The sequence below is a fragment of the Protopterus annectens genome, chromosome 10.part0 (assembly GCF_019279795.1).
Source record: "Protopterus annectens isolate FY-2018-M chromosome 10.part0, PAN1.0, whole genome shotgun sequence".
Lineage (NCBI taxonomy): Eukaryota > Metazoa > Chordata > Ceratodontiformes > Protopteridae > Protopterus > Protopterus annectens.
This window is the reverse complement of record NC_056744.1, coordinates 1593626501-1593651583: the sequence shown is the minus strand read 5'-3', so window position 1 is coordinate 1593651583 and position 25083 is coordinate 1593626501. Positions and strand designations below refer to the sequence as shown.

General features: G+C 34.5%; 1 protein-coding gene across 1 annotated transcript in view; it reads right to left on the bottom strand.

Moving 5' to 3' along the window:
• LOC122812864 (CD276 antigen homolog) overlaps window positions 1–25083 on the bottom strand; it is a 180901-nt gene that overhangs the window by 95995 nt on the left and 59823 nt on the right. Inside the window, exon 4 of the mRNA XM_044084906.1 lies at window positions 444–740. Coding sequence (XP_043940841.1) covers window positions 444–740 — 297 coding nt within the window. The remainder of the gene's footprint in view (window positions 1–443; window positions 741–25083) is intronic.

The window sequence follows — 25083 nt, the reverse complement described above, 5'->3', positions numbered from 1 at the left end:
TTTCCTGAAGGATACAAATCTGAAACTCAAATATCTATAATTATTTAATGAGTTCAGTCCTCACTGATCTGTCAGCCAACCATAAATTTTGTGAGGAATGGATTAAAAATAAGAGGGAAAAATCTGCGATATTCTGCAAAAATCTGGACAGTTGAGAGATATGGGTGATGCCTGTGAGTAAAAAACTCATCTTTTATTGTAACAATCTCTTTTAATTATCTATTTTATGATGAGCTTTTGCACAGTTGTATTTTCTGAGACAAGGTAACCTATATATGAAACAGCTCTCTAATCAAGAAAAGCTGGCCTGTGACCTATTTTCAACATATCAAATTGAGTGCATGCTGAAATGAAATGCATATAGGAACTGATGAAGTTTAATAGCAGAGCACAGTAAACACAAAAGTAAAATCAGAATATTCCAGATTCAGGATCCTGCTTACCTTCTGAGTTATTTCCCTGTATAACCATACAGGTCTCCAGCAGCTCTTCTGTGTCTGTACTCCCAGCTGAGCAGCACACTTTTTCCTGAGTACTATCTTCCAGCAACAAACTGCTTTGTACAGCAAAGTGCCCTGCAGACATTATGGAATGGGCCTTGACTCCTGTCTCTTCAGCTCTAACTGCTTTTCCATATTTCCATGTTATTTCTGGGTTGTGAGCGCTACTGGCAGTTTTACAATGAAGTCCAAATTTACCACCATCCTCTAGTACTGTAATAACTGGGGCATTGTTTTTTGCTGTGTCAGAAGACAAAACACAAAATAAAATATGAAACAGAATAATTTCTATTCTATATATAAACCAAAATTATATTATTTTTGTAAATAACACATGTTAAATGGTCTTAGAAGTGCTCTTGCTGTCCTATCTCCAGCTTTTACGATATCTATATCTATACCTATATATATATATATATATATATATATATATATATATATGGGTTACCTTTGATTAATCAACAGCCCACAACACCGAAACCAACTTCAATGACACGGCATATCATCGACAACTGGAGAGACGTTTCCCACATGGTAAGTTACCGTTTGGTCATCCAAAATTCAAACACTACCACTGAAACAAACCCAACGATGTGGGGGTCTGTGCCCCCCACACCCCCCTTATTAAATATTCTATCTCTGAAAATGCACTTACCGTGTGGGAAACATCGGCTCTCCAGTTGTCGATGATATGCTGTGTTGTTGAAGTTGGTTTCAGTGTTGTGGGCTGTCGATTAACTAAAGGTAACCCCATATACATACATATATATATATATATATATATATATATATATATATATATATATATATATATATATATATATATATATATATATTATACACACACACATATATATATATATATATATATATATATATATATATATATATATATGTATATATATATATATATATATATATCTATATATATATATATATATATATATATATATATATATATATATATATATATATATATATATATATTATATATATACATATATATATATATATATATATATATATATATATATATATATATATATATATATATATATATATTATATATATGTGTACATATATATATATATATATATATATAACAATATATATATATATATATATATATATATATCAAACTATTAATATCAAAGACAGTGGTTTGTAACTTAAAGGTTAACAAACAGACATCTTCAGAACCACTAAAATTTATAAAATTTCAGTTTAAATACAATGGGTAAAGTGACACACACCCCTCTCCTAACCAATAAACATTCAGCCATAAAATCTTTAAGTGCACACAATATGTCATCGTATATAATCTTAAAATCAAATCTAATGTGAAAAAAAAAAATAAAAAATACTAGTAAAAAGCGGAACTCAAATAAGCTCCATTAACTCCAAAAGCATATGATCTTACACCACGTTATGTTTTTTCTTTAGAGTACTTGCAATGGAAACATACTCATTAATGCCAGGTGCATTGGTGGCATCCAACCTCAATTGCCATATCATCTCTCAGTGCAACAAGTGTTTCTTCCAGTCACAAACAAATAAATTACAACTAACCTGTTCCAAAATAAGAAATGTAAACTTTTCAAAACCTAAACACGTCATGGAATGGTGAGCCAAAACACTCTTGTTGTCCAACCTTTGTATACTGTATTGATGTTGATAAATTCTCTGGTTAAGGGCATTAACTGTCTTCCCAACATAGAATGCTTGATAGCCAATACAAAAAGCAAGGTACACCACTCATTCTGACCAACAATTATATTTTCCATCACTGACCCACCTTTTGATCATATCGTACAACCAGCCTTTATAGTTCTCTTCAATGTATTTACATTGGTTACATCTCCTGTATTAATGTGTAAGTGGCCAAGAACCTAAACCCAGAGTTAATGGTCTCTCTAAAAGATTCTTGATGTTGTACTTTCTTTTATATGTAAAGGTCAGTCTTAAATCACCAATACCCCTAGTGGTCTCTTCACAACCAAAAAGATCCCAATTTTTAACAATAATACTCTCGATACCTTCAACATCTAAAGTGCAATGTAACATCATGCTGCTACATGTGTTAAAGGTCCCTTTCTTGGTCACTTCAGATTTCTGGCTTTTAAACAACCCTTGTTTTATAACAGAGCCATACTTGCTGTGTCTTTCAGATTTAATCTCCATTTCAATTGTATCAATTAACTAGTTCAGAAAACCTCAAGCCAAAAACATGTCCCTGAGTGTACAAAACTCTTGCCTACAAATGTTGTCATCAGATGTAAGTCTAGATGCCCTTATAAATTGACTTTTGACAATACCTCTTTTTTGATGGAAAGGGTGGCGGCTAGAAAAAAATAAAAATAAATTACAAAAAGTAGGTTTAAGGTACAACCTTGTTTCAAACCCTGTAAAGAAAGACCATAAAATCTTTATATTCAAAAAATAAAGTTCCTTCAAACCTATATGATGGGTGAATTGCAAAAAAATCAGTACTGTTTTTTAGTGAAACAAAAAATTCTTTAAGTTGTGTGAAATCTCCTGCCAAACCAACAGTAGGTCATCCAGGTATCTGTAATAACTCCTCACATGTTTGAATAGGGGTATCTGGAAAATAATGTTAAGTTGCCATCTCAATAACACACAATTATCAAAAACAGGGAAGTAAGTGTCCACCATAACCACCCCAGTGTTTTTGGCTAGAGGTTTTCCGAACCAGGTAATTGATGAAATTGAAATGCTAAAGGTATTGAGAGTATTATTGTTAAAAATTGGGATTTTTTGGTTGTGAAGAGACCACTAGGGGTATTGGTGATTTAAGGCTGACCTTTACATATAAAAGAAAGTACGACATCAAGAACTTTTTAGAGAGACCATTAACTCTGGGTTTAGGTTCTTGGCCAGTTACACATAAATGTGGGAGATGTAACTAATGTCAATACATTGAAGAGAACTACAATGGCTGGTTTTACGATATGATCAAAAGGTGGGTCGGTGGTGGAAAATATAATTGTTGGTCAGAAATAGTGGTGTACCTTGCTTTTTGCATTGGCTGTCAAGCATTCTATTTTGGGAAGACAGTTAATGTCCTTAACTAGAGAATTTATCAACATCAATACAGTATACAAAAGTTGGACAGCAAGAGTGCTTTGGCTGAGGGGCGTGGCCAAGATGCCAAAGAGATAACAGCACTTTTTAGATTCTCTGCCTAATAGAATTTTTTTTCTGACAGGATTTTTTCTTAATATTATTTTCAAAACATTTAATTTTTCTCTCACTTATACTTTTGGATATTGTGGTTTGTTTTTTCCACAAATAATTCAATTTTGCTGAACAGAAAGTGAGTTTTTTCTTGTCAGAAGTATTGCTGCTGATTACAACAGACACTGTCAGTCATGAGTCATTCAAAAGCTTCTCTCCAGGAAAGTTCTATGAAGATAGAACTACAAACACTAATCTCTAGTATTCAAGATCTTTCCATGAAAATGGACAATTTAAAAAAAATAATGGAAAACATGAAGAAAGAAAATAAAAAACAGATTGATGAGTTGAAAGAGATAATTACAAGACACACAGATCAGATATTAGAAATCTAAGAATCTCTAAATGAAATAGATGGAAGACAACATGAAAATGATAACCAAATTGTCTTCTTATTAAAGCAAAACACCCTACTTTCAGACAAGCTGGAAGACTTAGAGTCAAGATCACGAAGAACTAATATTAGAATATATGGTATACCAGAAAAAATGGAAGGAAACAACATAATACAATTTTTAAATGACTGATTACCCAAAACTCTGAACTTGCCTGAATCTCTTTCTTTTGGGATAGATAGAGCTCATCGGTCTCTCTCAGATATGTCACTGTCAAAAAATCCTAATGCTTCAAGATCCATCATCATCAAATTTCTATCATCCCAGGACAAGGACTTAATTCTGAGGTCAGCCTGGTCAGGTAATCCTATACAAATAAATGGTTGAAACATAAGATTTGACAATGACTATACCTCTACTATAATAGCCAAAAGAAAAGCCTGCATTCCTCTCATTAAAAGTTTGAAGAAAGCAGAAATTAAAGCACAAATCATTTTTCCTGCCAGAATCAAGATTAATCTTTCCTGAAGGAACAAAAATATTTAATAACCTCGAAGATGCCTCTGAATATGTGAACAAAAATAAGATACTGGAAAATTTTGAAGATATGGACATTTCCTTACCTAGCTTAGAAAGGCAGGCAACAACCGGTAAAATGTCTGCAAATTATAAAATAAGTAAGAAGCTCAAAGGGAAATAATATAAATTAAAAATTTCTATAATTCCTTCAACCATAGGAATATCCCTTTTTTTGCTGCATATTACCCTCTTCAGGGAAAAATAAATACTTTAAGGTAAAGTCATTATAACTTTTTTTTTTTAATTTCTTTTTATTTATTTATCTTTTTAATTATTTATTAAACTAAATATTTTAATCCTAGTACATTACATATTAGAAAATAGGTACAAAGAAAACCTTTTATTATTTGATTTACATGAATGCTTATTAGTTTTGTCTGTTGTAAAAGCACAGTCAAGAGAAATGGGAGTCCTTCTCGTTAGTGCGTTATATGAGATACAATTTCTTTTCTGTCCGTTATCTGTATCCTTCTCATATGATAGTGATTAAGTTTTTTTAGACCTAAAATGGTAATGGTTAGTAAAGTTTATGTTAGATACCTTAAAATTATTTGTAATGATTTATGGTCATGTTAAACCAAATGTGTCCTTACTGGGAACACTTCTGGCTGTGTCGGGGTGGTTTCATGTATAGTTGGGAACTTTGCATCACTGATAAATGTGACGTGCAGACACATATGATGCTAATGACTAATTTTCTTTGAAACCTTTGGGATGTCTATTTTCAAAAGAGTTGTGTTTCAAGTGCTTATTTCTGAGTTTATGATTTGGGGAAGCTTATAGATATGGAGGTCTGTGATTTAGAGAGAGAAATTGATTTCTCTTATCAAATATACGAACATTGTTTAACATCTCTTGTTTTATTCTTTGTTTTGCTTGGTTTCTCTCATGAGTATCTCATGAACCTTTAGCATAATGTTCAACTGATCTCACAGATCAAGCTTTTTACTGCCAAATTTCAAGAGGCAAAAGAATGTCTCCATGAGAACTCTCAGTGATGCTCTCACCACACAGCAACAAGATGCTCTAATATGTATTTTAAAGAAACCTTTCATTGACCATTAAAATCCTGTTGCATACTCATGAATCCAGAATCTGCCAGTTGGTCAAAAAACAGAACAACGGAACATTTAATGGCAGCATATATTTAATAATTAATATGAATAAGCACAATTTGTTTTGTAAATAATTTATAAAGTTAATAAGTTAAAAATGAAAAATGGTGTGGTAAGCATTACATTTCTGCATAAAATGCTTTGTGCTTGTGTACTGTTGCAGCCAGATTTTTGGGATTACGAAAGGCACATAGTTGCATACAGATGGCGGCCTGAAAAATTTCAGCCGGCTGATGATAGTTGCTGATAATGTCCGGAAGGTGTGTGTGGGTTTCAGAAGCAGCAGACTTTTTAAATTGCATGAAGTACCACCCTGGTATCAGCTGTTGGCGTCTTGATAGTAAGGAACATGTTAGTCATGTCTGTCTTGTTGTGAGTCACCATTGAGAACCATGGTTTCACACATGTTTTTAAACTATATCAACTTGTGGTATATGCCATTTCCAGAAGTCCCGTTAATTGTTTTGGTCATTGGGAGGAATTATGATTGGCTTTTATAGTTAAACATAAGGACCTATTGTTAAAACACAATGACATATGCAACAGAACAAAAGTGGATGCGGTAGTGCATAGGTACCAAATATTTCTTAAAGGAATGCCATATATGCACAGACAGAACAACAGAATACTTTATTTGTGTATGTTTGTGTGTATATGTGTATGTATGTGTATCTGTGTGTGTGTATGTGTGTATGTGTGAGATATCTGAATATTGGTATATGTTCACATTGTCAAATGATTTGCATGGTGCAGATGTTGCCTTATATAATATATCTGCTGATTGGCTTTTAATGAAAATAATTATATAAATGGGTACAGAAATGGAGTGTTATATTTTTTCTGTTCTTCATGTCTGCTCATTCGTGAAGTTATTACACCACTCTATAGTCGGTAAATGTGCTGTTTTGCTTTGGATTTCAGCACACTGGCTACGATTCATTCTGTGACTCTTCTGGTACTTTTTAGGTATGAAAATAGTGTGAATGAATAATATTCCAAAGCATAAAGTCTAATAAAGGTGCTTATTCATAATTAATTGATGTTTATGTTGCTTTTCTATGTAACAATACTTCACCAAGCATATCCCCTACAGTAGTGCACTTTGAACACCAGATGGGAACAGCTGCAAAGGGACACAGCAAAAACACCAGCTGGTTTATTTTGTAACTGTTTATGTCAAGTCAAAAGATAATCAGAGGAAATACATTAACACTGTGATGTTTAAAAGTGTATTGCTTTAGAATGTCAGAGCGCAATGACTTCATTTTTCAACATTTTTTAACAAATCATCTATGGAGTCAATATTAATGTTCATTATTTAAAATTGTAATCTTCCTGTCGCTGGAAAGCAAAGTAATTGTTATGTCAATTCTGCCAGCTTTGTATAACTGCAAGTTTCACTAAACCACCTCTTTCTATTCTAGGGATTTTTCTAATAAGAAGTTATAATTAAAACAGGTGATTATATGTGCTGTGCAGGAAAGCAATGGGTTTGTGGTCTAAATATCAATATGTTAGTTTCATCCAGAACACATTGTCATAAAAATTTTTGTCATAAGCAAATGTTTTATTTTGAGCTCCATTGGTTCTCTAGATGCCTTTCTTTCTCTTGTTAAGATATTTGATTATATTGGTGTTCATTTATGTCTTGACTATCTATCTAGTTATCATAACGCACATTTAACTATTGCTTTGCAAGCAAATATTGATGCTGTTGCGATACTACTGAAAAGTTCTTACATAATTTTATGTTTCATGAGAGGTTTTTATGTGTGTATATATATATATATATATATATATATATATAAATATATATATATGGGTCCCTCATCTATTTCAATTCATTTCACTAGTAAAACTTTCATTTCACGACATTTTTCATCTGGACGACAGAAAGATATTGTCCTGTGTGTAATTGGGCCCAATATATATATATATATATATATATATACACATACAGTTTGGATTCTTAGGTAAGTTATGATTTCATGCAGTGTGATAGCTAAAGGTTTGTATTATTCAGTCTTGACATAAGGAGGGATGAAATAATATATCAAAATATATGCTCTGAGAAGTTTCCTTATTAATTTGAAAATTACAATATCTATGGTAGTTGATACTCCGCCCATCTTACAAAAGTCTAACACAATACTTCAGCTGCCAAAGAGATGCGTATGATAAGGAAATGTTTAGATAAGCTTTGAGCATAACTTGAAGAAAAAACTAGAAGAAAAGAAAATAGATCTATAGGTTATATAATAGTTATATCCTACATAATTTTAGAAGTAGGTAAAATAATATCTAAATGAAGGTTTGTTTTTGTTTTTGTTTTCTTTTAATAGATTTGAAATATAACAAAAAGATGAAAAAGAAGAAAAATTATAAGATAAAAGAATTCTCAAAGATATCTCATTATTATTAATATCTTTTAGAAATATAACCCATAACTTTTCTGGTATATTTATCCCTATCTATTTATTTATTAATTTTTAACTTTTAAACTTTTATTTTTATTTTATTTTATATGTACAAGTACTCTAGTAATAGAAATGTTTGAACTCTAAGGCTGTGGTCTTAATTTAATTACTTAATAGACCCATAGTAACATTTATACATCTTGGTGAGTTAATAGGTTCCTAGTTTGTTGGTCTAATAATATATTAGGTAGCTGCATTGGTGAATAGTAGTCTTGTGCACTGATGATGATAGCGGGTGGTATTGATGATTTATTCATCAATCCAGGAACTAGATGTTTCATGGTTAGTTTTGTATATAGTTATGTTTTTAGGTTCTCTGAATTTTATCCACTGTATAATTCCAAAATAGTATATATTTGCCAAAAGTATAACTTAATTAATGTCTGTGTTTAAATGTTTATCTTTGAATGTAAATGGTCTTAACAACCCTACTAAGAGAGGAAAATTGGCTAAATATCTGTCTTCAAATAAAGCTGATATTGTATTTATGCAAGAAACACATATTATTCAGAAAGACTTAGGCAAAATATCTTTTAATGGATATAATATTCTAACTGAATCTCATTTCCAAACTAAGAGAAGAAGAACAATGATTTTATGGAAGAAATCTTTACCAGTTCTAAATTAATTGATACTTTCACTGATAAAAATGGCACATTATTTTTAGTTGTATTGGAATTAAATAAGAAATATTTCACTTTAGCCAATGTTTACTGGTTACCTGGCATTGGTGCTAAATCGGCAAATAAATACTTGGAAATAATATCAGCAAAATCCAAAGGAGATATCATCATGGCAGGCAATTTTAATTGTATCGTATCAGTTAAAGATACTACTAACTGTAGTAATGTTAAGATACAAGTCCCAGCTAAAAAATGTTTTGTCTCGTTATATAATCTTAAAGATATATATGTGATCATAGAACAGAGTTCTCTTAATTTTACACATTTTTCTTATAGATATGGCACCCAGACAACCACTGATAAAGTGTTTATATCTGATAACTTAATACCTAAGACACATGATGTTTTCATCACTTCCTGCCCTCTGTCAGACCACAATGCCATACTATTTAAAATTAATATTAAACCGAATGATCTTATTCATTGGCAGATACTACCAGCTTATATTATTAAGATAAAGGGATTTAAGGAATGGTGTATTAATGAATTGAATTATTTCCTTGAAATTAATAATAATATTGATACAAATAAAATAATTATTTGGGACTCTTTAAAGTCTTATCTATATGGGAAAATAAAATCCTGGTATCTTCATAAGAGGAAAGAATGGGACAAAGAATTATTTGCCATACAATTGAAAATTGACACTTTAAAAATGAAACTACACCCTAAAGATATGGGTTCTAACTTGGAATTAAAACAACTAAACCTTGACTATTTAGAAATCCTTAGTCATAAAGTAACAATTAATCTAGAAAGATTAAAATTGCAAACATATTCCTCCAACCCCAAACATATTCTCAGATTAGCAGTTAAAGCGAAACATTTGACTAAAAATAGACATATAACAGAGATACTAGATAATTCTAAACACAAATCAAAAAAACTTTTCAGATCTAAAAGAAATTTTGGAGATTTTTCATTCCTATCATGAATCCACGAATAAAACAAATCTAAACTTTGCTAAAAGTAATTTAAAAGTAGAATTTTTAAGAAATAATATCAATAACAAACTTTCTAAGGAATAAAACAATAGATTACTTAAATCAATATCATTGATAGAAGTTAAAGACAGAATGCAAAACCTTAAAAATAATAAATCCCCTGGTCTTGATGGTATAATAGGTGAATTATATAAAATCTTCCCTGATAATGTTTTGAAAATATTAGTAATAACACTTGAAGAATTTCGAACATGTGGTAAACATTTTCCTTCATGGAAATATTCATTAATTTCTCCCATTCTAAAGCAGGGTAAAGATTCTAAACTTGTTTCCTCATATCACCCAATTTCCTTGTTAAATATTGACTATAAAATATTCACTTCTATATTAGCTAATAGACTAAATCAAATGATGCCGACTTTAATAAACAATGATCAGGCAGGTTTTATATTAAACAGAAAAGTTCATGATAATATTTTTAGACACCTAACATTAATAGATTTTGCAAATAATAAAAAAAGGCATTTTAGTCATTAGCCTAGACCTAGATAAAGCATTTGATTCTATTAATTGGACATATTTATACATGGTACTAGAAGAATGACCTTTTTCTTCTGATTTTATAGATTTATTAAAGAAACTATACGAATGTTCTATAGCTTATATTATAATTGGTGCCTTTTTATCTGTCCCACTTAAAATACTAAAAGGCACTAGACAAGTTTGCCCTTTGTCTCCTTTATTATTTGCATTATCAGTAGAACCCTTTGCCAATTTTATAAGAAACAATGTCAATATAAGAAGTTTTGAAGTGGATGCAAACTATTTCTCTAAAATTCTACTTTTTGCTGATGACATCTTATTAACAATTGGCAATATTGATTTATCGATTGACCATGTTATTAGATCATTAAAACTCTTCAAATAGATCTCAAGTCTTAGTATTAATCAGAATAAAACAGAAACTATTCTTATAAATAAAAAATTAAGTAACACCTTATCTATTCATAATAATTTTAATTGGACTAATGACAAATTGAAATATCTAGGGATTTATATACATACTAAATGGAAAGACACTATAAAAACGAATTATAAAATTTTGTTGAAGCAAATTAGAGACCATATTATTAAATGGAATAAAATGCTCTTTACCATGAAAGAAAGATTATCCCTGATAAAGATTATTTTATTACCAAAAATTCTATTTTTTTCTTCAAGCGCTAGTAGCTCCTCCTTCTAGGAAGCAACTAAAATATTTAAATTCTTTATTAATTAAATTTCTATGGCATCCTCAAAAACCAAGAATTAAATATGACTGGCACTATAAAAATTGGACTGAAGGAGGAATTGCTTTTCCTAATCTTGAACTTTATGCCGATGCTATTATTCTTAATATAATAAGTTTATGGTTAAGTCTGAAATACTCTTCAAATTGGAAATATTTACATAAAGCAATCCTATTAAGTAATATTGAATCTGTAACTAAGGGTATAGACTGCTTTTCATAGTAATTAAAGAATTATTTTTTAATAGCGAGGTGAAAAATTTTAAATTTATTCCTATAGCTAATTATATCTTGCAACATTTTAAAAAAGTAATAAATAAAAATCTACTAACTAATAATTTGTCAATCTTAATGTTCCCAATAATCTTAACCAATGGTTGTTTGGACTCCTTTAACATGGTGAAAATAAAAATGATGGAAGAAAATGGTTTAATATTTTGGCACCAATTTTTAGGAGATAATAATATTCATGACATCACTTATCTCTTAGCTAGATATAATGCCTCCCATAATAATTGGTTAAATATACAAATCTTTAGAGAGTTTATCCTAGCAGAATCCAAGAGATATCACTTTTCTGGTATAACAGACCTTCCCAAACAGTTATCTATCCTTTTTGAATTTTCCCATTTAGGATATAATGTAGGTATTTCAATATCTAGATTTTATAGTATTCTTAGATCTGATTCAATAATATCAGAAAACAATTTATGGAACTACATGATTAATTTCAGTAACACACAATTATGAGAAAATGATAAAATATTAATTCTTAAATCTGTACATTATACATCTTCATCTACATACTGGAAATTTTTCACTTGAAAATGTATCCACAGAAGTTTTATTACACCTCAAAAAGCCACTAGAATAAACAAGAAGGACTCTTGTATATGTTGAAGATGTGATGAGCTATTGGATGCTGATTGGGTACATATGTTTCTAGAATGTAGAACAGTAACACCATTTTGGACTGAGTTTAAAAACTTTATTTAAGCCTTGTGGTCAGACAGAAGCAAAATTTCTAATTCTTTGTTGCTTTTTAATGCACCAATGCCAAGGTATGTTCCATTAAATCAAATGAAACTTCTTTGGACCCTTCTTGCTATAGCAAGAAAAATCATTACCAGAAACTGGAAATGCAGAAATATCCCCTCTTTTAATGAATTTATATCTCTTACTAAGATTATTTGTAGTAGGGAATTACAAACAGCTTTGTACATACCTCAAATGTGACTCATAAACAAATTGCATGAATAAAGCTCAAAAGATTATTACACAAAATGTAATCTTTATTGAAGATTTAGCAACTATTTTGGACTCTGTATATAGTTTGTATATAGTTTGTATTAATACACTGTGTTTCATTACTTGTGAAATTTTAAGTAACTGTTTTTAATATCTGAAAACCAATAAAAACAATTTTAAAAAAAGAGCGGTTTGGCTCACCATTCCATGACGTGTTTAGGTTTTAAAAAGTTTTTTTTTTTTTATTTTGGAACAGGTTAGTGGTAATTTATGTGTTGGTGATTGGAAAAAACACTTTTTGCACCAAGAGATGATATGGCAGTTGAGGTTGGATGCTACCAACTCACCTGGCATTAACAAGTTTGTTTCCATTGCAAGTGAACTAAAGAAAAGACATAACATGGTGAAGGATCATATGCTTTTGGAGTTATTTGATTTTAAGATTATGTACGATGACATGTTATGTGCACTTAAAGATTTTATGGCTGAGTCTTTATTGGTTAGGTGGGGGGAGTGCCACTTTGGGTCTATATTACTTTATCGAAAAGCAGTAATATCGAATGGCTTTTCATCAAACCGTAAAAGTTGAAAGCTGAAAATAGTGAAAATGTGAATGAGAAAATTCTTTCCCTGGGAAAGAAATTGCTAGCCCTACCACCAACTACAGACTACTCTAAACATAAAGTGGGGGGCTTCACCACCTCACCTCCCAAAGTGGGGGGCTGTGCCCCCCACACACACCCTAACTAAATATACCAACTCTGAGATTGCACTACAGTGGGGAAAAGGGAAAACTCACAAAGATGGCCAAGCTGTTTCTTTCCCATTCACGTTTTCACTATTTTCAGCTTTTGACTTTTATAAATCGATAAAAAGACGTTCGATATTACGGCTTTTTGATAAGGTAATACAGACCCTGTCACTTTGCCCATTGTATTTAAACTGAAATTTTAAAAGTTTTAGTGGTTCTGTAGATTTCTGTTTGTTAACTGATAGAAACACTACACCACTGGATTTGTGATTATTATTAAAACCTTTCTACTACACTGGAGTGCCTTGTTCCTGACTACTGGGCTGGTAGAGTGTTTTACTAGTTTTATCTGCAGTGGTGGTGCTGTGGTAGCGTTGTCGCCTCACAGTTAGATGTTGCACATTCGATTCTCAGTTAGAGCGTCTTCTGTGTGTTGACATGCATGAATGGGCATTCCTTCGTTGAAGGTTGTGTGTTAGACCCAGCAAGCCAGCACGTAAAAATCTACTGCCAATCATTAGCGGACCGGAGTTCTGCTGTGGCGACCCCTAACCAGGAAAAGCCGAAAGACAGTTTATATATATATATATATATATATATATATATATATATATATATATTTTTTTTTTTTTATTTATTTTATTTGACATTTGTTTACCAGGGTGGTCATACTGGGTCTACAGAACCCATTTGCAGCAGAGGCCCAGGGAGAAAAGCTCCACGTACAGTACAATATAAATACTGTATAATCCAATACAATAAAGATTACATTAGAAATGCTATACAAAAATAAGATGAAAGAACAAACTACTACAATATGTTGTAATATATTACTACACATCTAAACAGTTCTATACAATTAAAACATTACAGATGATAATAGTCACTCTCATCATAGATGATGTAGAAATAGCAGCCAGAAAGTTAGTGATGCAGACATATAGTGAAAGAGAGTTAAGAAGAATATAAGCAATAAAGCCTGAGCAGTAGCTTAAGGATATGGTATAGAAGCAGAGAAGGAGTTAGAAGAGCTTTAGGATCTTGCAGTCTGTAAGGGATTGAAATGTAAGAGAAGAGGAAGACCTGAGCATTAGTCAGACTTTATCCAGGAGCAGAGCCATGTATTTTTGAGATGATTTTTTAAAGAGTCTTTGAAATGCATTAGGCCAAGAATAAACCTGGTAGCTAGAGGTAGTGAGTTCCAATGTATAGAGACAGAGTATGAATACAGAGAGTGACCAAATTTTCTTGTGGGTTTTGAGATAGCTAAGAGATTGTTATCTTCTGATCATAGGGATCGATTTGGTCTGTAAGGTGTGACTAGATTGGCTAGTGCAGGGCAGGCAGTAGGCTTGAAAATAAGGATGTGCAAGGTGGATAGCTGAGTAAAGGCAAGTTGGTTGGGGAGTTCAAGCCAGTTTAATTCTAGGAGTGGTTTACAGTGGTGTGTGTGATATTTAGAGTTTGTGGCAAACTTTGCAACTTTGTTGTAGCACTGTTCTAACTTGCTTAGGGTAGAATTTTGTAAGTTAGTTAATACAGGGGCACCATAAAGAAGAGAGGGAAGTAAAAATTTTTTTGTAAGGGTAGTATTGGTTGCTGCAGTAAAAAAAATGTTTGTTTCTATAGAAGAGTCCCAGTTTTTGATGAGTTTTCCTTATATTTTGCTGTATATGGGGGTCAAATGAAAGTTTATTGTCAATTAAAACACCTAGAAGTTTGGTTTCCTGCACTATTTCTATGGCAGTGTTGTCAGATGCAAGGATGTTGAAATGATCAGTGACAAGGGAGGTGTTTTGGGGGGTGAAAGAGTACTAGTTTTGTCTTCTTTGTATTAAAAAAGAGTTGGGCATTTCTTAGCCAGGATTTGACTGCTGTAAAGGACTGTTGAGTTTTTGAGAGTAGTTCTGGTAGTGATTGAGCAGTGCAGATTATGGTGACATCATCAGTGTATTGAATGAGGGTCCCAGGGTAAGCGGGAGTGTGAAGGTTGTTTGTGAAAATGTGAAGAGTAGGGGTCCTGGAATGGTGCCTTGGGGGACTCCAGTTGGGTTGTGGAGAAAGGGTGAGAGTTTGTTGGACCATTTCACTACTTGTTTACAATTCTTGAGGTAGCTCTGAAACCATTTTACTGTGTTATGTGAGAAGCCTAAGTTAGACAGTGTATTCAAAAGTAAGGGGTTAGGCACTGTATCAAAGGTGTTGGAGAAATGAAGGAATACTGAGGGTGCATATCATCCTGCATCTCTGGCCTTGTTCACTGTGTCTGTAAAAGATAATAGAGCTGTAGCTGTGCTGTGTCTAGGCCGGAAGTCATGTTGGGTTTTGGTTAAAAGATTGTTTTGCAATAGATATTGCATTACCTGCTGATGGATACCTCTCTCGAGAATTTTGGATATGGGTACAATATAGATATAGTATGGAAACTGGATGGATCAAAAGAGTTGCCTCCTTTGTGGATGGGGTGATTTTATATATATATATATATATATATATATATATATATATATATATATATATATATATATATTTATAATATGCTACCAGTAATTTGCTCTTACGCTTTACAGTCACCATGCAGGAGTTAAGCATCTTCTTATCTTTCTTCTAATTCGTGGTCATGTACTTTAAAGAATGTTGGTTGGATTCATAACATGTGGTGAGAAATGCTTATTACAGGTCTCTGAGGAAGCACTGGTCGACATGTGGAAGTATCCAAAGTCCAAAGACAGTAATGCACCAAACAGGATGCACACTAAAGGAACAATGGATTGTGCAACCTGATGTACTATTTGAGCACAGTGCAGGACATAATTCAAAGAAGCTAACAATTATCATTTACTCACTGTGCAATGATACAGAGAGTGACAAAACCTGTGTACGAGAGGTAATAGAATATTGTTCAGTGAACATTAGTCAGTACACTGTTCTAAAGTTGCTAGAGAGGGTGGAGCAATGCACTCCCATACAGAAACTGTAAAGATTAACATGCAACAGCAGGCTCTACAAGTATACATGCTGCCATGAACCATGCTTATCTAAGTGCATTGCAAGAATGTGGCCCCATTGCGTACAGACAGCAAACCAAATACACTTCGAGTACCTTTGCAGAAACACTGGTGAACAGTAAATATAGAGTAATCAAAATGATTCCAGCACTCAGAGACAAATAACTTACAGAATTCTAAAAAAGTAACTATGTAGTAGAATCAAAAATCAAAAAAATATTTCCTCCATGTTATATAAACATAAACCCCTACATCATGAGATGGGTTGCCAACTGGCTTACAGACAGAACTCACATGGTAAGAATAGCGGGCTCCAGGTCCAACTCTAAACCAGTCACAAGTGGTGTCCTGCAAGGCTCAGTTCTGGGACCCCTACTGTTCGGCATATATTTCTCAGAAGTACAGGCAAACACAGGAGGACTGTGGCTAACCAAGTTTGCCAATGACTGCAAACTGGGAGCCATAACTGACTCTTTGGCTAACATGGACATTCTCCAAAAGGGCCTTACTGAGACAGACACCTGGTGTCAAAGTCATGGCCTCAAGCTAAATGCCAAAAAATGCATAGTCATCCCATTTGGGAAAAACAAAACACCAATGAATTACCACATAGGTGGCAGCCCCCTCAATACAGAAGAGGTAATAAGAGATCTGGGGACCCAGGTAGAGAGTAATCTCTCCTTTGACAATCATATTGCCAAAGTAATTAGGAAATCCTTCTATGTAGCCCATCTAATTACTAAAGGGATCACATCTAGAAATAAAGAGGTTATAGTGCCTCTCTACTCATCACTCATTAGACCCATCATAGAGTGCAATGCCCCGTTTGGGATGTACCTCACAAGACACTTCCAACAGCTGGAAAGACCACAAAAGTACCTTACCAAGAGGATTACTGGCCTCAAACATATGTCTTATGCAGCCCGACTGGAAAAACTCCAGCTGTACTCAGTTGCATATCACTTACTCAGAGGTGATCTCTGCCTGACTTACAAAGCCATGTCCAACTCAGAATTGATGGACATGCTCCACCTAAAGAAATCCAAGTCACTGTGAGCCACTCGCACTAGTGAGCTAGACCTCACCATAACAACAAATAGAACATGCTGGAGGGATAGATTCCTGTCACAGAGACTCCCCATGCTTTGGAACAAAATTCCTAAATACATTAGGCAGAGCCCCTCACTAACACTCTTCAAGGGAAACCTTGATGAGTGGATGGGTAACAGAAAATACACCCCTGGGATTACTTCATTGGCTCTTCTTGACAGAGGCTCAGTTAATTAATCAATGGGGTGGCAAAAGCTGACACACTCTGGCTGGGCTTATAAATGCCCTTGGGCAGATAGCCTAGTACCTACCTATGAACCTATGTTGACTACTTTTGCAGAAGTATATTATATTGGAATAAAATTCATCTCATGTGTGAAGATCTGCCAGTATTTATTTTTCAGCATTGCTGCTAATATCTAATGCTCTACTTCACCCAGACTCAAAAATATCTTTCCAGTGCCAGTAATCATAATCTTGGCATTGAGATCTTGTAATTTATGTTTATATAATGTGTTCAAAAAACATTTACATGTGATTCAAGTTAGAGATTCACTAATTCTATGTTTAAATATTGTAATGGTTTATCTAACATAAAATGCATCACATGCACAAATTGCTAAATAAAGAATATAATGGGTACTGTAAGCAATTTATATAAATAGCTTATGGTAGAACAGTAAATATTTTTTTGGTAGAGTAGGATTTAGTTTGAATGACATATTTTCAAAACACTATAGTCACCATAATTTAACTTTCTGTGAAGGGGTAGACTCCATCTCTTCTATTTTATGTGAAGGACTGGGTTAATGTTTTCCTTTCCTGAAGGAAACATGTATTTTTGTACTAGCAAAGAGCTCAAAGGTGGTTATTCAGCAACATACGCCAATATTTGAAACTAATTCCTCATATTTTAAAGGAATTGTTACCAAGAGGAGTAACAAATCTCAGAGGTTTATTTTTATCATCAGTATCCTTACAAGCCACATGCTGTAGCACCTCGGATCTACACATTGTACAATTTCACATTTCAGTGTTGAAACTGATGAATAAAATCATCAGCTGCATTCTTATATAACTCATTGGAGCTACAGTCTTCTCATTGTAATAAAGTAGCACTTGAATTTTTTCTGAGTAATGCGTTTTTGATGTCTTTAGTAAGAAACATATTTGTAGAAAAACGTTTGAGGCAGACAGTAGTCTGAATGGAGCCATCCATTAGTTGGTAACTGTCTCACATCCCCAAAAATTGATAGTGAACATCTCAGCCATCGCAGTAAATGAAAAGCCAGAGTCATTGCAATTCAAATAGTTATTGAATTTCAGCAATTATACATAATCCTCTCTGTAGACTAACCATAGTCATCCAAAATGTGCATCCAAATATCCATGTGATACAAAAATAGATTTATACTAGACACATATATATAAATAACTGAATTACTTCATAAAAATCCACATATGTAGGTTGAATGCCACTCCCATAACCTTACCTAGAGTGCCTTAACATTTAAGTAACAGTGTCTTGAAGCAGAACAAATTTTTGGTAAGAAGCATTTCTGTTAACTTCTAACAAAAAAATCACTGATCTCAGCACAACAAAGATTGAATTCATTCAACCAATTGCTTAGGGTCTGTAGAGAGACAGGCTGGTAACTGTTGCAAAGTAGTAAGAAGATAGGTTATGTATACCCAATGGCAAGTTGTGTTTGGAGGGATAACGGGTAGAGAAAAAACTGAGCCAAGTTGTGATCAATTAAGAGTATCCTAAAGGTGGTAGTAAATTAGTCATGTGTGGAGCAGGGATATTTATTTAGTTATTAATTTATTGACATTTGTTGACCGGGAAAGTTCACTGGGTCTGCAGTAATCCATTTTCAGTGGAGGCCTATCGAGAAAAGCTCCAAATTAAAAAAAAAATAACAGCAAGATAATATTCACAAAAACAAAAGGAGGATACAACAATTTCTATACAATTTTCTATAGATTAGTAATATACAAAGTAGAAAATATTATACAATCTGGTTAGGTATAAGTAATACACATACAGTATCTCATATGCATTCATTGTATGGAGGAAAAGACAGTAGAAACATTCATATTAAACAGTTAATTCATATACCAAAACACATCAGAAATTTAGGATCATATAGACAAGACAGTAACCGTTATACATCAACTGATATAGAAAAGCCAATGAAGTCCAGAGGATATATAAATTTTTACTTGAAATTATATAGACATTTATTTTATAGCATTCTTCTGTGTGATGGTCCTTAAATGGCTTACCTTTATTAATTTGTTTACATAAACCTTATATGTCAACTTGTCTGAGAATGTGAAACAACCACAATGAACATATATGACATTTAAGACATAACAAGAGAAAGTTCAAACCCTGATCTTGTTATGGCAGACAAGATGGAATATATTGTGTTCTATGTAAAGTAGAAATCAAAAGGCACAGATTTTGGTGTTAATGATAGAATGAAGACTGCAAAACCTGAGGCTTCACTCCTTTTGTCTAGCTGCGCTTTGAGTATTCTTTTTTGACCATTTTCCAAATATTTAGTGAACCAAAGGAAGAGGTTCAAGCTATAAAGAAGAATGAGCAAAATGAAAGGGATAGCGTGAAGAGTGGTGTTTTCCTATGTGGGACAGCAGAAATGAGGTTTAATACAATATGACCTGCTAGGACAGCACCTATTCTCCAAACACTCACCCAGAAATCCTTCTCCTCCGTAGAAGCTTGATTTGACAACTCACAACTCCTGAAAAAAAAAAGCTACTACTGTTCACCCCAGCTTTCTCTCTTCCCCAAATATACCTTTATTATACAGTCATCCAACAAGACCAATATAGAAATAGCATCCCACATCAAACTACTAGGTGTGATTATAGAATTTACCTCCATCCTCAGTGAACCATAAAGATGGCACGCCAAAAGCTAGGTTGCATCTATAGAGTAAAACACTACCTCACTCACTCTGCTAGTCAAAACAGAGCTGCTTCTTTTCTACTCCCCACGTATTATATGCTTCTCCTCTCCTAACCAATCTCAACTACTCTCTATCAGCCAAACTAAAACAATGCTACAATAAAGTAGCCAAACTGGAAACCAACCAACAATACAAATCACATCACTTCTCTCTCTAAAATAACCAAACCAGCTCAAACTAAATAATTAACTACTGTGCGCACAATTTATTACAACCTCCAAACTACTGCACAACCCTAAAAAATTCCTATATCTTCACTCCATCATTCAACCTTACACTACTAAGATACATCTACACTTCACTAACAAATCACTGCTCTCCATAACTAAACCAAACAATAATGCAGGATACTTCCTGTATTCATACTGCATTACTAACTGTACCATCCCAGTCCACTTAAGAATGGTCTGCAGGGTGAAAGACTTTAAGTGCTAACTGAAGTAACACCTGATAGATAAATGTCTCTGCACCTGCACCATCCCTGGTTAAACTAGTACTAATATAACAATATGAATTTCTGCCATATTTCTCTGATGCACAAAACTTAATGTACTCTTATCAAAACTATACCCACTTCTATCAACTCATCTCCTTTATCTTCCTTGTTCCTCCTTGCTCTTCTTCCTGTCTTTGGGCTGCTCTAACTCTTTGTCTTATCTAACAAGCAAAAATTCTGCTAACACTGCTGAAGCTGCCGAGAAACAAAGAAAGTTGAACAGAGTAAAATCTTCGGCAGAACACCATGGCTTAAGCTGATAACTGCTGGTAAAAACTTTGGCAAAAACACCACAATTGTGCCAGATAAATCAGCTTTAATTAAATTAAATAAAAAGCAGGAGGCAAATAAAAATGATAAGCACTTTCAGCTGATATAGCCTTCTTCAGATCACAATGTAAATCCTGCAAAAAAAAAACATTTTTAAAAAGTGAACATCCAATCAAAAATAAGATTTTACTATACTCATCCAATTATAGTTAATTTCCTGATTTAATAGTATGAGCTAAAAAGCAACGAATCAAAGGCTTAGATGATAACACACCTTCTAAATAATCCAATAAAACTATTCTCAGGGAAAGGAACCAATGACTTGATCTGGGCTGGACTAAAGCTTATACAGCAAGCAATAATACATTATTTGGCAAAAGTACATAGTATAAAACCAGCCCCCAGAAAGTGTCCTATCATTAATCTCTTCTAAGAGAAGACTACCAATCACAAGCTACACTAGAAGAAAAGAACCCAGTCACTAACTTACATCTTTCAGGAAAAGTCATGTTGTGAGCCCACCTTTTTATACATAAATTTTGAACAAACTTTGCATTCCAATAGTAAAAAAGTGACAGAAACAAAATATTAGTACAATCACTGTCTTCGATCAATCTGCATCTTCAAAAACAAATATGCTGTGAATTTTCATGTACAACAGAAGGAAGAAACTGTTGCAAAAGAGAGTAAAATCCCATGAGTGGAAGAGCTCCCTGGTCAGCCTCAGTAAGAAGCTGTGATCCCTGATAAAATCCTCCAAAAATAGTTACGAAAACAAAATCGACACTGATTCTAAAGACAACCACAAAGCATTCTATAGCTATGTCAAGAATCTTAATGGCAACACTCAGATCTGCTCTGAGTTACAGCACAATGGCACTAAATATACAGACCCAGCTGATATTGCCAACATCCTGGCAAACAGGTTCAGTGCTAACTTTACCCCCTCTCACCCCCTAAAGAGCCCATCTCTATACCAGAAGAATGCAAAGTTCCTGTAATCACAGCTGTACAGGTAAAAACCACACTCTCCAAAGCCAAGAACACAGCATCCATGGGACCAGACAATATCCCAGGATGCGTTCTACATGAACTACAGAACGAACTGGCACCCCCCCTAAGTACCATGTTCAATCATAGCCTCACCTCAGGTTTTGTGCCCGCTGAATGGTGCACAGTGACAGTTATCCCACTCCACAAAGTGGAAGCCACCACGGACCCCGGGAATTACCACCCCATTAGCCTGACAAGCCTGGTCTGCAAGGCCATGGAATGTATCATCATGGAACTTATAAACAAAGACATTGGTAATCTCCAGACTCTGAACCCCACCCAGTTTAGGTTTATAAAAGGCAGATCATTTCTCTTAAACTGATAGACTTCTTTGAAGCAGTCACCAAAGCCATAGACGAGGGTAAGGTGGTTCACACAGCCTATCTGGATCTTGCCAACGCTTTCGACACCATCCCCCACTCTGGAATTATAGATAAACTCACTAAACTAGGTATAAATCCCTATATCACCAGATGGGATACCAACTGGCTCACTGACAGAACCCACACTGTGAAAGTAGCAGACTCCAACTCCGACTTCAGACCAGTGACAAGTGGAGTACTACAGGGTTCAGTCCTGGGTCCTCTCCTGTTTGGAATCTACTTCTCTGAAGTACAGGCTAATACAGAAGGTCTTTGGCTAACAAAGTTCACAGATAACTGCAAACTAGGAGGAGTCATAATCGAAACTCCTAATGATGTGGACATCCTACAAAAGGGCCTCACTGAGACAGATACCTGGTGTCAAAGCCATGGCCTCAAGCTCAATGCCAAAAAGTGCATTGTCATCCCCCCTTTGGTAAAAACTCTGTACCCATGAACTGCAACATAGGCAGTAGTATACTTAACACTGAAAGTGTGATAAGAGACTTTGGGACACAGATGGACAGTAGTCTCTCCTTTGATAATCATATCGCCACAGTAGTCAGGAAATACTTCTACGTGGCACACCTCATCACAAAAGGTTTCTCATCCGGAAAAAAAGAGGTTATTGTTCCCCTCTATTTATCACTCATTAGACCCATTATAGAGTACAACGCCCCCTTTTGGTATGTACCTCACAAGACATTTACAACAACTGGAAAGGCCTCAAACAGATGCCCCTACGCAGACCATCTAAAAAAACTCCAGCTTTACTCTGTCGCATATCGCCTACTCAGAGGTGATCTCTGCCTAACATATAAAACTATATCAAACCCAGAGCTGTTGGACATGCTCCACTTAAAGAAATCCCAATCCCTTCGAGCTACATGCTCTAGGGACCTAAACCCTGTCACCACAATAAATAGAACATGCTGGAGGGATAGATTCCTGTACTAGAGACTTCCCATACTCTGGAATAAACTACCTATCTATATCAAACAAAGCTCCTCATTAGCACTCTTCAAGAAAAATCTTGATGATTGGATAGGAAATAGGAAATTCACCTTGGGGATCAGTTCTGTGGCTCTGCTCGACAGTAGCACAGGAAAATAATTTTCTTGGGTGGCAAAAGAGCCAGGGTACCTTTTTGGCTGGGCTTGTATAGGCCCTAGGGCCAATAGCCTACCTATGAACTTATGAACCTATGAACTAATATTTATGGGACTCAAAACCACACCAGGACTGCCCAAATCAGCTTCCCTAAAACCTTGTCATATGCTTTCTCCAAGTCTAGGAATGCCCAGTTCTATCCTTATCTCTAGCTTCTTCTCAACTATCTGTTTCACTGCAAACATCAGGTCAGTTGTGCTGCATCCTTTTCATCTCACCACTTGCTTTTTACTACTCTGCATATTTGTTTATCAATCATCCTATCCAGAACATTCATACAGTATGACGAGAGTCTGATACCTCTATACTGCATGCAGTTGTGGATGTCGGCTTTGTTCTTAAACACAAGCACTAGTATGCTTATTCTCCAGTTGTCTGGGATATGCCTTTCTCTCTGTACTGCTATGAGTACCACCAGGAACCATTTCTCACCTCTCAACATCTTGATTATATCTGCTGTGACCTCATCTGTACCCGCTGGATTCCTTGTCCTCATTTTCCTTAGTGTGGTTCTTACTTCTTTTAGGGTGTGTGCCTCCTCTTCAGTTATCATAGAATGTGTCTCAGGCAGTACAGCTTCTGTGAAGTTTTCTTCATTCATAAACTGCTGGAAGTACTTCCATCTGCCTTTGATGTCCTGTGGACTGGGTGAGCAGGATGTTGCTGGCATCCATTATAAAGGGTGACTATCTTATTTATCTTTCTGACTTTCCCTTGCAGCCTGATAAACGTTTCTTTGTGCCATCTACTGAGTCACTTTCCAGAAGCTGGCAGGGTGCCTCTGATGCCTTCTTAGTTGCTATTGCAACTCCTCAGTTAGCCTCTTTGTTAGCCAACCAGCAGTCCATCTTAGCCTGATCTGTCTTTGATAACTATCTCCCACCTTTTCTTGCCTTCTTTTTTTTTTTTTTTTGATGACTTCTTAGACTTCAGCATTTCACCCCGTTTTCCTTATGTACCTTTTTTCCATACCTGGCTCAACTGCATATCTGTTCTATAGTCCTCACACATGCTGATTTGAGGTGCTGCCATTCTTCTTCAACTACATCTATTTTCTCTTCTTCCTTTGGTGCTAGAGCCCTGAGTAAATCCTTGAACCCCTGAGCTTTCTATCCAGACAACTTCAAGGTCTTCAGCCAAGTCTCTATTGACCTTAGAGGCTTCTGTGACCATTGCTTGCAGCTGATTGTAGCAACCAGTGTCTTACGCTGTTGGCCAACTGTTACACTGGGAATGACTTTGCAATTACACAGATTCTACCCCAGTGCCCTTACTAGATGGAAGTCTACCTGACTTGCATGCTGTATGTGGCCTTGTGAATGACTCTCTTGCTGAACCATGTATTGGCCACCATCAAGCCATTTTCCAGACAAATGTTTGGCAAATGGCTTGCCAGACAAATGTCTAGAATGGCCTCTACTCCTTTATTCCTGTTGCCCCACCCATGAAGACCCAGCCAGTTCTTCTATCCTGTCTTGTTCTGTCTGTCCTGATATGTGC